The sequence below is a fragment of the Melanotaenia boesemani genome, chromosome 19 (genome assembly GCF_017639745.1).
Source record: "Melanotaenia boesemani isolate fMelBoe1 chromosome 19, fMelBoe1.pri, whole genome shotgun sequence".
NCBI lineage: Eukaryota > Metazoa > Chordata > Actinopteri > Atheriniformes > Melanotaeniidae > Melanotaenia > Melanotaenia boesemani.
The window spans coordinates 8,342,866-8,357,103 of NC_055700.1; the positions used below are offsets into that span (position 1 = coordinate 8,342,866).

Consider the following 14,238-nt stretch of genomic DNA (forward strand, 5'->3'; position numbering starts at 1 on the left):
TATTTCATTGACTTTTGTTCTTTGTTTACCTGTAATTTACAGTCCAAATGCTTCAAATATTAATAAAAAAGAAAATGGTCATGTTAGCCAGAGGTAAGCTGCCTGATAAAGCAAACTCAATGTGAGGCACTGACTTTAATTGGGGTTTATGTTTATTCAGTGTCTTAAAACTTTTTTTTTACTTTACTGGTATCTGTTGATTAGTGTTAATGAATTCGAACCCAACACATAAACAGATCAAATATATGTGGTTCATGGCAACTAAGTCATACTGTACATTGAGCAAAGATAAACATGCAAACAATGATCATATGAATGAAATGTGGAAATTTTCTTTGTTTGCGGTCTTGTTTGTTGGGTTTTAGAAGCAGCTTGGGGTAATTATGAACTCTGATACCCTAACATGACATTCAGATGGATAAGTATCTAGATTTTGAGCACATCTAAAGGACGGTCCAGAGAGCCTGCAGAAGGATCATTAATTTTAGAAGCTGCAGCATTAATAGTACCAGAGTTAAATATTGTACTTGGAGGTTGAAGTATTGGTTAAAAGTTGAAGTGTTTTGATGCAAAGAACTTGTGAGATTACAATAATTTACCTGCATGAACATTACCAGGACTGAAGTCAGTTCTAGTAAAGATGTTAGTTAATTCTTCTCTGAAGCCATTATTTCTTAATAATGGATGGTTATTGCTTAGCAAATAAATCATAGAACTTGACATTAAAAATACCATAAATTATTTATTATTGCATGTTTATCCAGAGTATGGCGACTTACCAAGAACACCAGACTACATTTGAACTACTGGGATTGATAAAGATTATTTTTATTACATTTAAGTACATTTTGTTAAGACCTGTTGACAGTTAGGTCAGCTTGTGGGAGAAATTTAATTTGACCAGTTCTAAATGTTCAAAGGGCTTCATTCTTTATTCATCTTTAAGAAAAGAGGCCCAAATGAAACACTAACCCTACTGTGGAAAATTCCCAGCAGTGACCTCTGTCTGCAGCATCACTTCCCCAGACTAACTGTAATAAAAGATGCTAAAGGTATTTAACAGGAAGAAAGAATATTTAGCAGTTGCATTCTTATTTTTAATATCAAGTACAATGTTTATGATAGCTAGGAAATCTAAGTATTCAGATTAGACAGCATTTTTTTGTAATCTGATGGATTATGTTGGTAATTAAAAAAAAATTCAATTTAAATTGTATTCAATATCTGCCCACACATGACAGTAATCTGACCCAGATATGTTGGAAAGGGAGCGACCTCTTAGACAAACATTTACTTTCACTTTACTAACAAGCGTCTTCCGTTTCCTGCCTCTCTCACTGGGTGCACAGCACTGGGTTGCTTCAGAAAAGAAAAAAGAAAAAAAAAAAGAGGGCAGGGGAGTGTCAGGAACAAGCAGCCTTCAATTAATTTGTTGCTACTTAAATCACATGACATCTGGAGCAACTGAAAGGGAAAGTGGTTGACTGTTGCTTTCTGCAGGTTAAATAACTGCAGAGACATTAAACGGGTTTCTGACCCGAGGGCAAGCAGAGAACAAACCTGTTAAATTAATGATAAACCACTTTAAGACTTTAATGACTCCCTTAGTACATAAACTAGGGCACCTACAAATTCAACTGTGGTTTTATGATTTGAAAAAAGTACAATCCTACTTGAATTTTTAAAGTTATAGGTTGCTTCAAATATTTTGACTTTATTGTATCCTAACCTCCTTTTACAAAAAGCCAGTCAATTCGTCCCCTGTAACCTGTTTTCAGCTTCATGCAGCCCAACACTACAGTACTATATGAAGTCACAGCCATTTCATACACTACTTGTACTTTGCACAGATGTGTTTTGCAAGCTATTTGATCATTACACAACTCCTACTTCAGCCCAAGCTGTCATCAGCTGCTAATTTCAAAAGACATTTCTTAACATGACTTAAAAATCCTTCCGAGTAAATTAAAATCCAAGGAGTAAAGTTATTTTTCAGTATTGCAGTAACATAAAAAAAAGTTTTCTTTTTTTTTTTTATTTATGATCAACTTCTCTGGTGTTTACAGCCAAGCTTGCTAGAGTCAGCTCTGTCCAACAAGTGATCTTTCAGTCAGAAGTGACTAATAGAATTGTCTGAATGTGTTTTCTTAAAAGTGCTTTCATAACCCAACAGCACACTATCAGATGGTGAGAACAAAACAGAACAATTCTTTCAAGATTTTCATCACAGGAATGTGTAGGCCTTAATACTTTCACTCCTTCACAGATACAAAAGCTGTGCTTTGAGAGAAACCATTTAGTTTAAATGAGAAAGAAAACTTCTTTAAAATCAAACTGGACAATCAAATCAAGTACAACAGTTTAAAAATATTTGCTCAATGCAATTCTTCAGACCCATGGTAAAAATGTATAGATCAATACAAATTTGGGGAATTTTGTTTTTTTTTTTTGGATGAAAGAAAAAAAAAAAAAACATACCAAGTTAATGCAGCTCCAGTGATGGTGTAAAAAAGTTAAGGTCATATCTTGATATTTCACAGTATAAACATTTTGAATATTTTACTCATCAATAAACACATTTTAGTGTCCTAAGAACCAAATCAGATTTTAGCATTATAGAAAATGGATCATACAAAGTTGATTTTAAGTTTTTGTATTTAAAAAGTAAAGTTTCCATCATCAGCTCCACTGCAGTGCCCTCACACACAATGCCCAACTCAGACTGTTAACAGTTAAATGTACAGCAGACATACTGAAAAACAGTTAAAAAAAATTATAAAATGAAGCATCAAGGCAGGATTTCCCAGTAGTCTATACACGTGGTGTAGGCACTGAAAAAAGCACAACAGTGAAATTCACTAACAGAATGACACCCTTCGCCACTAAGAAGTTCTCAAATAAAACTCTCAAGATCCTTGTTGATACAAAAGTAGATATCAAGCTCCCTAATCAGTTACAAAGGCTTGCGTTTCAATCGTTTTAATTTTTTATTCAGCTGGCGCTGAGCTCTTCATCAGCCTCTTCATTCAGTGTAAGTGAGAAGCAACACAGGAGAAGGCCTCCTGATATCATCTTAATTGCCACAAAAGGTCTGACAGAGAAACTTCCACAGACATCTTCAGCTGGCTTGACTTGCAGTCCTAAATTCATTTGGCTGTGAGAGTTTTCTCTTTAAAAAGTGCACGTAGTGACAGAACATCATGTCTGTCAGACGCTGACATTACGTGTAGTAGTCCAGTTTGCTCTCTATCGTCTTGCAGCCTTTGACGGAGAACACTCGCTCAGATTTGGGGAAATAGACTAAATCTCTAGCCACCATGTCTGCCACATCTGTGTTTGGCTTGATCTTCCTGGCTTTCATCGCACCCATGGCGCATTGGACAACATGCTGGTACTCCAGAGGAAGGAACGGGACAAAGAAGTCGATCAAATTCCTGTCGATCAAACTTGTGTGAAAAAAGCCGCCTAAAGAAAGAGATAAACATATACTTTTAGTGGTGAAAAGTTTTTATAAAAAATATCAGTGAAAACGCAAGTATTTAAACACCTTTTACGTACTATTTTTGTTGTTAAAAACCGATAGTGAGAGTGAGGTTTCCAGGTCTTTCAGCTCGATCTCTTCTCGATTTCGTCCTGCTCTCCAGAAATCTAGAGCCGTTTGTACAATGCTGTCCCCTCCAGCATTACTATTAGAAAGATAACAGAAAAACAAATTACCAGTCTGGTATAAAAAAAATTAAAAAAAAATCGTGCACTATGTGAAATCAAAGTTGACCATCACATAGCAGCAATTGTAAACCCAACAAAGAACCACAACCAATTAAAATGCTCTCAGCTTTTACCTGAGGAAAACAAAGATAGATTTCCGATAAGAAACTCCATCCAGCTTGTCATAGTAGTCCAGGTATGGCTTAATACTGTCAATCAGGCCAGGGTGCATCTTGTCCATCTCATCAAAGATGAACATGGAGCGTTCACAGTTGGTAACGTTGCCTTTGATCCACTGCTGTAACTGAGACTGAAGAAAACAACAGCAAATTAACAACAAGTTAATGCTACCATTTTTCATTTTAAATTAAAATCTCTGATATTACTTACCTTGTAGACAGATATTTTGCTGGGATGAGGGAAATGAAGTATGGATGTGAACACATGAATAAATGAGCTGTCCATGCCCTTCTTGTAAATGTTCTCAGCTATAAGCTGACTAACAAAGTTCTTTCCTGTGCCGGTCCATCCGTGCAGAGAGAGTACCAGGGGCTTCTTTGGGTTGTTGTTGCTCATGAATCCATTCACAGCTTTTAAAATGATGCGTGATGCAATATGCTGTCCAAACAGTTTGTTTTCCAAGTCATTCTTGAGCCCTAGAGAGTTCAGAGGAAAGCCAGCAGGATTAGAGGCTGAAACACATAACTGGAATAACTTCCTCACATTGAGGCTGTAAGAGACTTGCTTCAATTTGGCTCGGCTTTTGTAGTGATTGTCTCTTTATTAGAAGACATATTGAACATACTGTACTACAAGATCAGAAGTGATAATACTTTGTGCCTGTCCTGTTATCTCAAACATGCAATCTAATAAACCAACATATATGTAGAGAAAAAATGTGGGGAGCATTTTTATAATTTTCTATAATTTGAGAGGTGAAACATTCACAGCAGAATAATCAACACTGACTAACTTTGTGAAGGGAAGCAGATTAACCTGATAGGTGAGATAATGTTTTAATACAGAACTGAGAAAATAATGTTCTAAGGTTTTCTTTCTATGTCTATTTTTTTTTTAAAGACAGGATACATAGTGTGTGATTGGATGATCTAGTTGTTGTTTTACAGTTTATAATCATAAATCTTGAAACAGTCTGACCAGGATGACATGGTCACTTGGTGAAATTCAAACTTTGGTCAAAAAGTTTGATTTTACAGCAGGAACTGCCATTTTTAATAAGACTGTGAAAACACTGTTTTATAAACAATGTGGATGAGGATGGATAAGGAACACATCCAATATTTGGCTGTCAATTTCAATAATAGATAAGGCTAGAGGAACACTCCCAAGTAAAAGAAGGGGATGCAAATCCTTCTTTCACATCTTCAAACCCATACATACCTCACTAAGACTCCAATGAAAAAAAAAGTATTCCAAAAACCTGGATAGTGTCCACTTATTAATTTTACTTTCCTCTAAAGAAACTAGAAACAAGGAATAAAAAACATCAGAAGGTTCAAACCCTCAGCTTACTGATTTGCCACATTTTATTCAGTAATACATGAATCATTATTCATATGTATTGAAAAATCTCAGGCTCAGGTAAAAGCATGCAAATATCACTCAAGGTCTGTATGCGTAAATGAATGTACTGTAGGTCTGAATGGGCAAATAAACTGGGAATCCTCTACCAGGCTGTGATTTAATGACAGATGGCGAATGTTGTGGTCTGTTGGGGAGGTATTAGGGTTAGAGATGTGAGCGGGATCAATAACATCGTTGACAAAGAAACAATCATTGGTAAGAAGATGGAAATGTTTGAGTCTGTGAGGATCAGCAGATCACTAAAAAACAGCTCTTCTTCGTGGACAATACATCCAACCTGTTCCATGACACTCCAAAGCCAAAAGGGTAAAGTTTTCCACAAACTCATTTAGCTTTTCTGTCACAAAGAAAACTTCAGGGAGTCATTCAAACCTTCCACCATAACAATGCAAGCATCCCTGTGACAGGTGTACACGTTCCAATTCATCGTAAAATTTTCATTTTCCACTGCCATTTTCAGCTGATGTAATTTGGGTTTTTGATCATTCAGGTACAGGTTTAATAGAGTCTATCAATTACAAAAGTAATTGAAATTAAAGCTGATGTGGCTTTCAACTCAGAAATGCTGCTATAAATGCCCGAAGGGGTCAGTATCTGATGAAAACTAAGCGGAAATTTAGACATATTTTACTGTATGGTTTCGGTTTACTGGGTTTAAAATGGACACCCAATCCGTGGCACGTTCACTGACACCTTAGCTTTAAGTTATTGCAAAGCAGTTACGACAGAAAAATGAACATCTATTCGATCACGTTAAAACAAGGTGTATATGCTCACCAGTTGCATTGAAGGCAATCCAGTTTGGATGACAGCTCTCGTGTAAATAATTGTAGATCGTTCGCCCTAAAGTCGCACCGAGACCCACGACCACAGTTGTTGTGATGGGATCAAACGCGTACACCAGCACACTAGCTGTCAGCAAAACGTGTAACGATATATATAAATGTAACACTTTCATTGTCAAAACCAATTATTATTTTTACATTAATCGTTTACATTAGGTAAAACAAGTACAGCACCTCGACAAAACCGCGCTCAAGCTGCAGACTAATTTCGCTAACGGGGAACTTCCTTCCTGATACGTCACGAACACGTCACAATGTATGAGTTCTGTTGAAGATACCAACAGGATTACAGAAGAGTGATAATACTGTGATCAAATATAACCGTTACAGTTAACTGTCCCTCCAGGCTGAGGGATTCTGTTCATTGTACAGCTACTTGTACCATGTAGCAGGTGCACTTGCCCCACCAGCTTTAAAAAGTTTGCTCATAATTTAGACTTTCACCAGTTTAACAGAGAATTCAGAAGTGTTTGCCTTCCGACCGCTGAAAAAAACAAGACGGGGAGGCGAAAGTCGTAGTGACTACCGTTTATCTAGTAGTGTTACCTGTTCTGTTGAAATCAATCCACTCCGGTCGACAGCACTCGTGAAAGTAGTAGAAAATGTTCTGGTAGCTAGCTAAAAATCCAGTGAGAGCCGCAGCCATGCCAACCGCTATGGTGGTACTAATGGGTTCAATTGCCAGCGTCATGTCGGAGCAGACCAACATCCACAGCAGCAGCACGTTTTGTTTCCTCGGTTTCATTTTGCTACTTTAGCAAAGGTCAAAAGAAAAGAGGCAAACTGCTTCCAAGCGTAACAAACTGTTCACAAAAGCCGACAGTCACCACGTCGGAAGCAGTTAGCAGAGGAAGCGCTGGTTGTCATGGGCATGACGTCAAGGTCCAAAGGTGGTTCTTCTTCTACGGTTCCTGCATCGTTAGAATAAATAAATATTTTATGTTTGTAGCAATAGCAACGTTAAGTCTTAGGGTCGCCATGAAATCATTAAATTATTTGGTCAGATACATCATGTAGAGGATGCAGGATGTACCATGCGAAGAAGGATGGCATGGGAGCAACCGTGGGTCCAGATTTTAATTTGAACTTTGACTTACCACACGTTGTTAAAGATCACACAAACCCTCCTATGTCAACTGTAGTACCTAATGTCACTGGTCTCTTTCAACAAGATAATTTAAAAAAATAGCTCAGGGACAGTTAGATAAACATGACCATATTGACTTGGTGGAAAAGCCCCACATTTCAAACTAATTGATGGAAAAACACGGATGGAGAGCCCACCTGGCAATTTACATGACTTAAAACCATCCATCCATTATCTATACACTTTGTCCATTAAGCGGTCACAGGGAAGCTGGAGTCTAACCCAGCATTTAGCAGCTGAGAGGTAGGGTACACCCTGGACAGGTCACCAGTCTATTGCAGGGACTGGGACATTCCAGGAGGACATTTTATGTCCCACCTGTAAAATCTCAATTAATCTGTGCACAATACACAAATACATGCACTGCTTGTGTAAATTACACTTGTCTTGAAAAAATATATAAATATAGATGTTGGAAAATATGTTCCAAATGATTATTCAAACTGCCATATAGATCTCACACACCAGCACACCCTAAAATGACATTTTTCTCTCGTACTTTCTTATAACCACTTTTTAATGCATTTTCGGATGATATGGTGTTAGTGTTTCTCTTCTATTATTGAAACATTTGAATTTAATAATCAGCATATCTTAAATGATAGCAATAATGTGCTGAAGTTGTGTCCCACTTATGTGCAACCCTGTTACCAAAACCTATTTAGCACGGCAGAAGAAAAAGACAGTGTCACATGACAGAAGAAATAACAAATTAAGATTTATGCTAACAGCATGGGCAGACCAAGGGTAAGGTTTCTCACATTCATTGCAGCCTAGACTGTGTCACCCTGTTACTTATACTGTAAAATTAGCACAAATTGATTGAGTTTTTTTTTCTTTATTATTTAATATAACTAACTATGTCTTCAATTTCAGTAACATTACATTCCACAGCTATCACATAAAAGCTAACATTAGCACTGATTTTAAACCCCGTCACTTGCAACCCTGTTACTTTAATTACAGGGTTACATCTAATTCAGTTCACTCAGAAAGGGTAATCCATGGTCTAAAGTAAGATTAAATGTGTGTATATTTTAGCATAATATGCTTGTTGCTCTTCAGTACTAAACTCTTCAATAAGGGGTTTACAAGAGGAACCTATAATTTTTTTGAAGTGAGCCATTACATATATATATATATATATATATATATATATATATCAAGTATATTTTTTATGCTTAAGCTGGACAAATTCAATTTTTTGTTTGTTTATAATGCTGTTTTCAAAAATACATGATAAAAAATACTAAAATAATTAATTTTTCAAATGTCTCTATGACCATATTGTCCATCTCTTTGGATGGTGGGAGGAAGCACATGGGGAGAACATGCAAACTCCACACAGAAAGGCCACTGTTCGAACCTCCCCCCAGCCAAGACTCAAACTAGTGACCTCGTAGAGGCTGCAGTGCTAACCACCACACCATCGTGCAGTCCATGACTTAAAACATCTATTAATATTCTGTTTAATCTCTGATCTTGAGAAATCCTTGTTTTTCTAAATATCTTACCTTACCATCAAGTTACAAATCTTCCACAACAAAGAGTCGTATTTCAGCATAACTTGGAGACTGAGTGGGCTTCATGGGGCTGACAAGCATGTGTGCACCTCTCAATAGTCACCAGGTAGGAAAGAGTGGCCTTTTTTAGACTGAGAATGTTAACAGTCAAGAAAGACTGTTATTACCATTGTGTTTGAGTGGAGATATTTTCTCTTGTCTTCACTTATTTCTCCTGTGAGCCCTCAATGGTTACAAAATAGTAAAAGAGGGTAGGTCAACCTCTAATCCTACAATAAACAGAGGCCTTTCCCAACACACACTTACCCCACTGGTCCGCACTTCACCTCATCTGACGCTCTCCTGAACCCCCACACTGTGGCAGCTTGGGCTGGAGTTGAAGAAATTTGACTCATTATGCTTAATTGCGTCATATATTAATTTTGTTAAGTGTTCAATAATCACACCAATCATTATTTCTTTCATATATGTTTATTAATTGATTGTTATATTATGCTATAATACACTTTTTTTTTTTTACATTTTACTAATTATGTGTTTATACATCTTTAAGTTTTATTCATTTCAAATACTTGTGCATTGTTTCTTCTGTTCTGACTGTTAAAAATTCACTGAGAGGGCCGGGTGGCCTCCATCTTATCTCAGACCCAGGAAAATGATCCTTCCTCAGAACCTTGGAAATGGGTGCAGACTGGTATTTGTGAAGACACAAAGCTAACACATGGCTCAACTCCTTCAAGATAATACAGGTTGTTTTTAGCTTTTATGGCACCAGTTCTGAGATTTACATATTCACCAAAGGTCTTGAAGAAGGTAGGATTCCACTCTATCCTGACCTTATCTGGTCATGATGACCCCTGTGTGTCAACAGAAAAGTATAAAACTTTTGTCTTGCTTCTGGTCCCTCAGAGTCTCTTCTGAATTCACCTGAGTCAGATGACACACTCTCCTTGCTGCAAGTATTGATTATTCTGTTTTTATTAAACTTTGTTACACTTTCTCTTAACCAGACTCTTGGTAATTCATTTTTTTACAACACTGGATACTCAGTCAGAGAGTGAAAGCAAGGCGAAAGCACATTCTTGGAACTAAACAATGAAAAAATCCCCAGAGAGAAGATTAGGGGAATGTCACAGGAAAGATTGGGAACACATTTAGAAAATCTATACACAAAGATAAATCCTGAAATGAATGCAAAGTGTTTGTGTTTGGAATGTTATTTCCCTCACTGCCACCAGGAGGTGTGCACTACTTTTGTTGGCTTGGCTTTGAATTTTTGTATATTGGATGTGCAGAAAACTTATGTAACTCTACTACAGTAACTGATAAAGCTTTCACTGCTGTTAATTAAAACTACAAAAAGAGAAAATAGCTTGTACTTTGTGTTAGAAGAAGTTACGAAAAAGAAGAAAGATGAGAAGTGATGAATCAGGTGAAAATTGTTCCTGGACAAAGTGCAGAAAGTCTTCTCTCTGTTCTTCTCTCCTGGAGATGTTTTCTCAATCAGGTTCAACAAAAAATGGATGTTTGTTTGTTTGTTTTTTTAACATTATGATTCAGTCATGTCCAGAATAAGTGGATTCCCTGGAAAAGAAAAAAAAAGAGACAAATTTCAAATATTTTAAAATATGAAAAAGCATTTTCAAGTTTATGCAGCTCCAGGAGTGTTAAAAAGTTATTAAAGTCAAGATTTATTCAAGATTATTTCTGGATATTTCACTGCATAAATATGGACATGCATTTGCAATCAGTGTTTGGTTTTTTTAGTTTACACATTCATTAATGAAATGTTATATTTGACTGATGTTTTATCTGAAAAATTATAAAAGAAAACTTCATTTTGAAGTTAGAACTGCTTTAAAATCAATATTGACCACTTAACACATCCCCATATTTTGCTGTGATCATTATTTTAGGCTAGTTTTTGGCCTGCTTTTAGCTTAGATGGAAAATTTGGTTCATTTCGATCCCGAAACAAATTCAGGAGAAAGTAATTTGAACTTGCTGACTGTAAATTAAATGATGACCTCAGTATGATAATTGTGAGGGAGACATTTCAACCTCATGGTGGTGCTAAAGGAGAAGTTTAAATTAGGATTGTACAAAATATCATTCACCAACTATTGAAATATTTCAAGTAAAGATAAATCTTTGACCTGCTGGAGGTGCTACAGCTGAAATGTCTGGGGATGACCTCTGTCATCTGCAGCAAATTTCATGGTGGTGCAGCCAAGATTGAGAGATTTTTCTAAAATCAAAACCAACATCGTCAGGATGAATCGTCAGGAAGTCTTGCTTCACACTGTAGGAAACAAGAGCATCTGCTAAAATTTCATGGCAATTTGTTTCAGTATTGTAAAAATAATATCACTGCTAGAAATAAAAAGTGAAGTCTCTGACTTTTGGATGCAGAACATAGTCTATTTATATTTATTTTAATGCTGTTAGTTTTTTAAAAAACTCCCCAAAAGACAAAGACCTTTTTATTTTTAGTCAGTTCTCCTGAATATTTACTGATTATGACATATAAACAGTGGAATAAATGAATAAAGAGGTAAAAGTCCATTATTGAAACATATTTCAATATAAGAACAGAAACTGGCATTATTTATCTGTGAGTAGGTTTCATTGAAAAGTCTGTGCACCCTCTCAACGGTCATCAGGTTGGAAAGAGTAGCTTTGCCTGTTCTCTTCTCCACTCTGTTGCTACCAGTGAGTGCTTGATTGGAGATCCTTTCTCCTCTTTTATTTCATTTATTTCTCCTGCACTCATTCCCTCAATGGTTACAGAATAGGAGAAGGGGGCAGGTCAGCCTCTGATCCTACAATAAACAGAGGGCATTGCCACCACACAGTGACCCCACTCCTCCTCTCTTCACCTCATCTTATGCTCGCCTGAACCCCCACACTGAGGCAGCTTGGACTGGGTAGCCAGTCAAAGAATGAAAGCAGAGCCAAAGCACATTCCTGTGACTAAACAATGAGAAAATCTGCAGAGAGAAGATTAGGGGGAATGTCACAGGACAGATTGGGAACATATTTGGAAAATCTATACACAAAGATAAATCCTACAATGAATGCAAAGTGCTTGTGTTTGGAGTGTGATTTTCTTTACCACCACCAGGAGGCGTGGACTATTGTCAATATGACTGTAAATTTTGGCATATTGTGCAGAACACTCATGTAACTGAATTACAGTAACTAATAAAGCTTTCACTGCTCTGTTAAATAACATTTAAAAAGAGAGAAAATAGATTTATCATGTGGAATCATGTAAATATCCTCTTAACTCTTGCTGATGTAGAAGATAAGTTAAAGGTGTAAAAAAATCTACTTTTTTCAATCACCAGTGTTTGGTCTTTTACCTACAAATTGGTCTAATTAATGTTTTGTGTATTAAAAAAATTCTAAGTGAAACAGTTAATTTTTTATGCATAATACTAACAATAACAATTTAAATTTGACTATTATTTTACAGCTATATGACAAGTAATACAGCAGAAACATGTTGAGATGAAACAAGTGGTTTTCATTTTGCAACCACTTTCGTTTTAACATGCCTTAATCTTTAAAACAGGTTTCACTTACATTGTGGTTTCTTTTTATTCCCACCAAAACCCCTCTTCTTAAATTAAACACAGAATAAAGATAAAAACATCTAAATTTTGTGTGAAAAAATATTATTAAATTGTTATTTAATATTCACTAATTCATTAAAAATATGTATTTACAGTGTTTATTTGTATTATTCAGATAATTTCCACATGAATAAAGAAATATAATATAATAACAATAAATCTGTGACAGTTTTCTTGACTGATTATTGATCAACCTCCTTCAGAAAATGTTATCTATTTGTCAAAATGTTTCTCCTGTTCTCCTATTAAATATCTTAGTTCACTGTGTTGTCATAAGCTATTTAACTTTTAAAAAAAATATGCATGCTTTTCATTTGTTTAATGCTGTAAAGAACTACAATAAATTATTGTTTTTATAAATATGACATAATCAAGAAAAAAAGTATTTTTGCTGTTACATCTTCAGTGTTTGTCTTTTCTGCTTATGCTTAAGCAAAATGTAACTTCATCAATGAATTTCTTATTCATATTTAATTATAATTTATTTAAGATTGCGTGACTAAAGGAAAGATTTAGAAGAGTGCATCAACTTCCTGGTTTGAAAGGGGCTGAAAGCAGAAAATGTCCCGTCTGTATTGGTCAAACAGCTCAGCATGTTCTCAAAGATCGACTCAACTTTGGTAGAACAAATCAAATCAAAACAGAAATAATTGCTTTTAGTAGGTGTATGTGGGCTTGGCTTGCGAGTCCCTGTAATGGCAACAGCACATAAAAAACATACATTTTGGACTTAAAAAGTTAAACGTAGAGCACATTGAAATAAAATTGATTTTCTTCCTGATGGTGGCGCTGCAGGAGTAGGTCATGGCTCGCTAACCTTTCTTGAACTTGCTGCAGTTTGATATGTGATGGTGATGAGTGAGACCAACACAGTAATGTGGGACTATGATTGCAGTGTGTATGTGTGTGAGTTGTGTTCTCTTGAAGGACTTTTAAGGTGGTTTTTGAAACACTTTCAGACCTCTGTGATGATTTGGAAAAGCTTGTGTGACTTTCAGACACCGCTCGCTGGTCATGGTCATTCCAATATGAAAATATTTTTTATTTTTATAAGGACGTTTCTTTTTTACACAAACTTGTTTAAGTCAGGTTATGTTAAAATGTATAGCTGATGCAAAATAAATAAATAAAAGGGATAAGTTCATTAGATGCTCTCATACACACTGCTGTAAATCAACCAGCATTACACTGATTAGCCACATACATCAAAGCTACTGCAGGTAAAGTTAGTAACTCTGCTCATCTTGTACAATGTTCTGGGAAACCCTGCATACTGACGTTCACAAGGCTGCTACTTTGACACATGCCACTAACCTAAACCTTTTTGCAGACCAGTCCCACCCACTGATATAGCAACAGCACTCCCCTACAGTAGCAGCCTCCCCCAGAGGGACAGCAGTGAGACCTTCACAAACTGATTAGGAAAGGCTCAGAGAGTTTGAGGTGTTCTATTTAAACCCAGTTGGTTCAGAAACCAGTCAGATAAGAAACGTTCAGAAAGTCTTTTATCATGACTGGTAGCTCTCCTGGCGACCTGAGGAAGACCTTATTATTTTTAGGCTAATTGGTGGATTTGTGTTATTAAATTCTGCATTGTGTTTCAGCGTGTGAATATTAATCCCTCTTTTTGATATTTGAGTCCTGCTTCCTTAACACCTGAAACACTGCATCCAACATGAGAGGCAGGAGATTGAGCAATATATATATAAGAAACTGAAGGGAATTTAGCTTGGCTTGACATAATTTGTAGGTGAAGGAAAACAAAACACAAG

At 36.2% G+C, this 14,238-nt stretch overlaps 1 protein-coding gene across 2 annotated transcripts; it reads right to left on the reverse strand.

Annotated features, from left to right (window-relative positions):
* Positions 1-810: 810 nt before the first annotated feature.
* tor1 (torsin family 1) lies at positions 811-7,028 on the reverse strand. Of its 2 annotated transcripts, none has more exons than XM_041969750.1 (7): positions 6,705-7,028; positions 4,099-4,364; positions 3,843-4,018; positions 3,559-3,686; positions 1,466-3,465; positions 1,412-1,418; positions 811-1,315 (listed from the first exon to the last, which is right to left on the reverse strand). In XM_041969750.1, the coding sequence occupies exons 1-5, from the start codon at positions 6,901-6,903 to the stop codon at positions 3,221-3,223; spliced, it is 1,014 nt and encodes a 337-aa protein (XP_041825684.1). In that variant the 5' UTR covers positions 6,904-7,028; the 3' UTR covers positions 811-1,315; positions 1,412-1,418; positions 1,466-3,220. The 2 variants fall into 2 exon arrangements, with proteins under 2 accessions (XP_041825684.1, XP_041825685.1); XM_041969751.1 differs by lacking the exon at positions 6,705-7,028 and adding an exon at positions 6,091-6,370.
* Between the last annotated feature and the right edge of the window lie 7,210 nt (positions 7,029-14,238).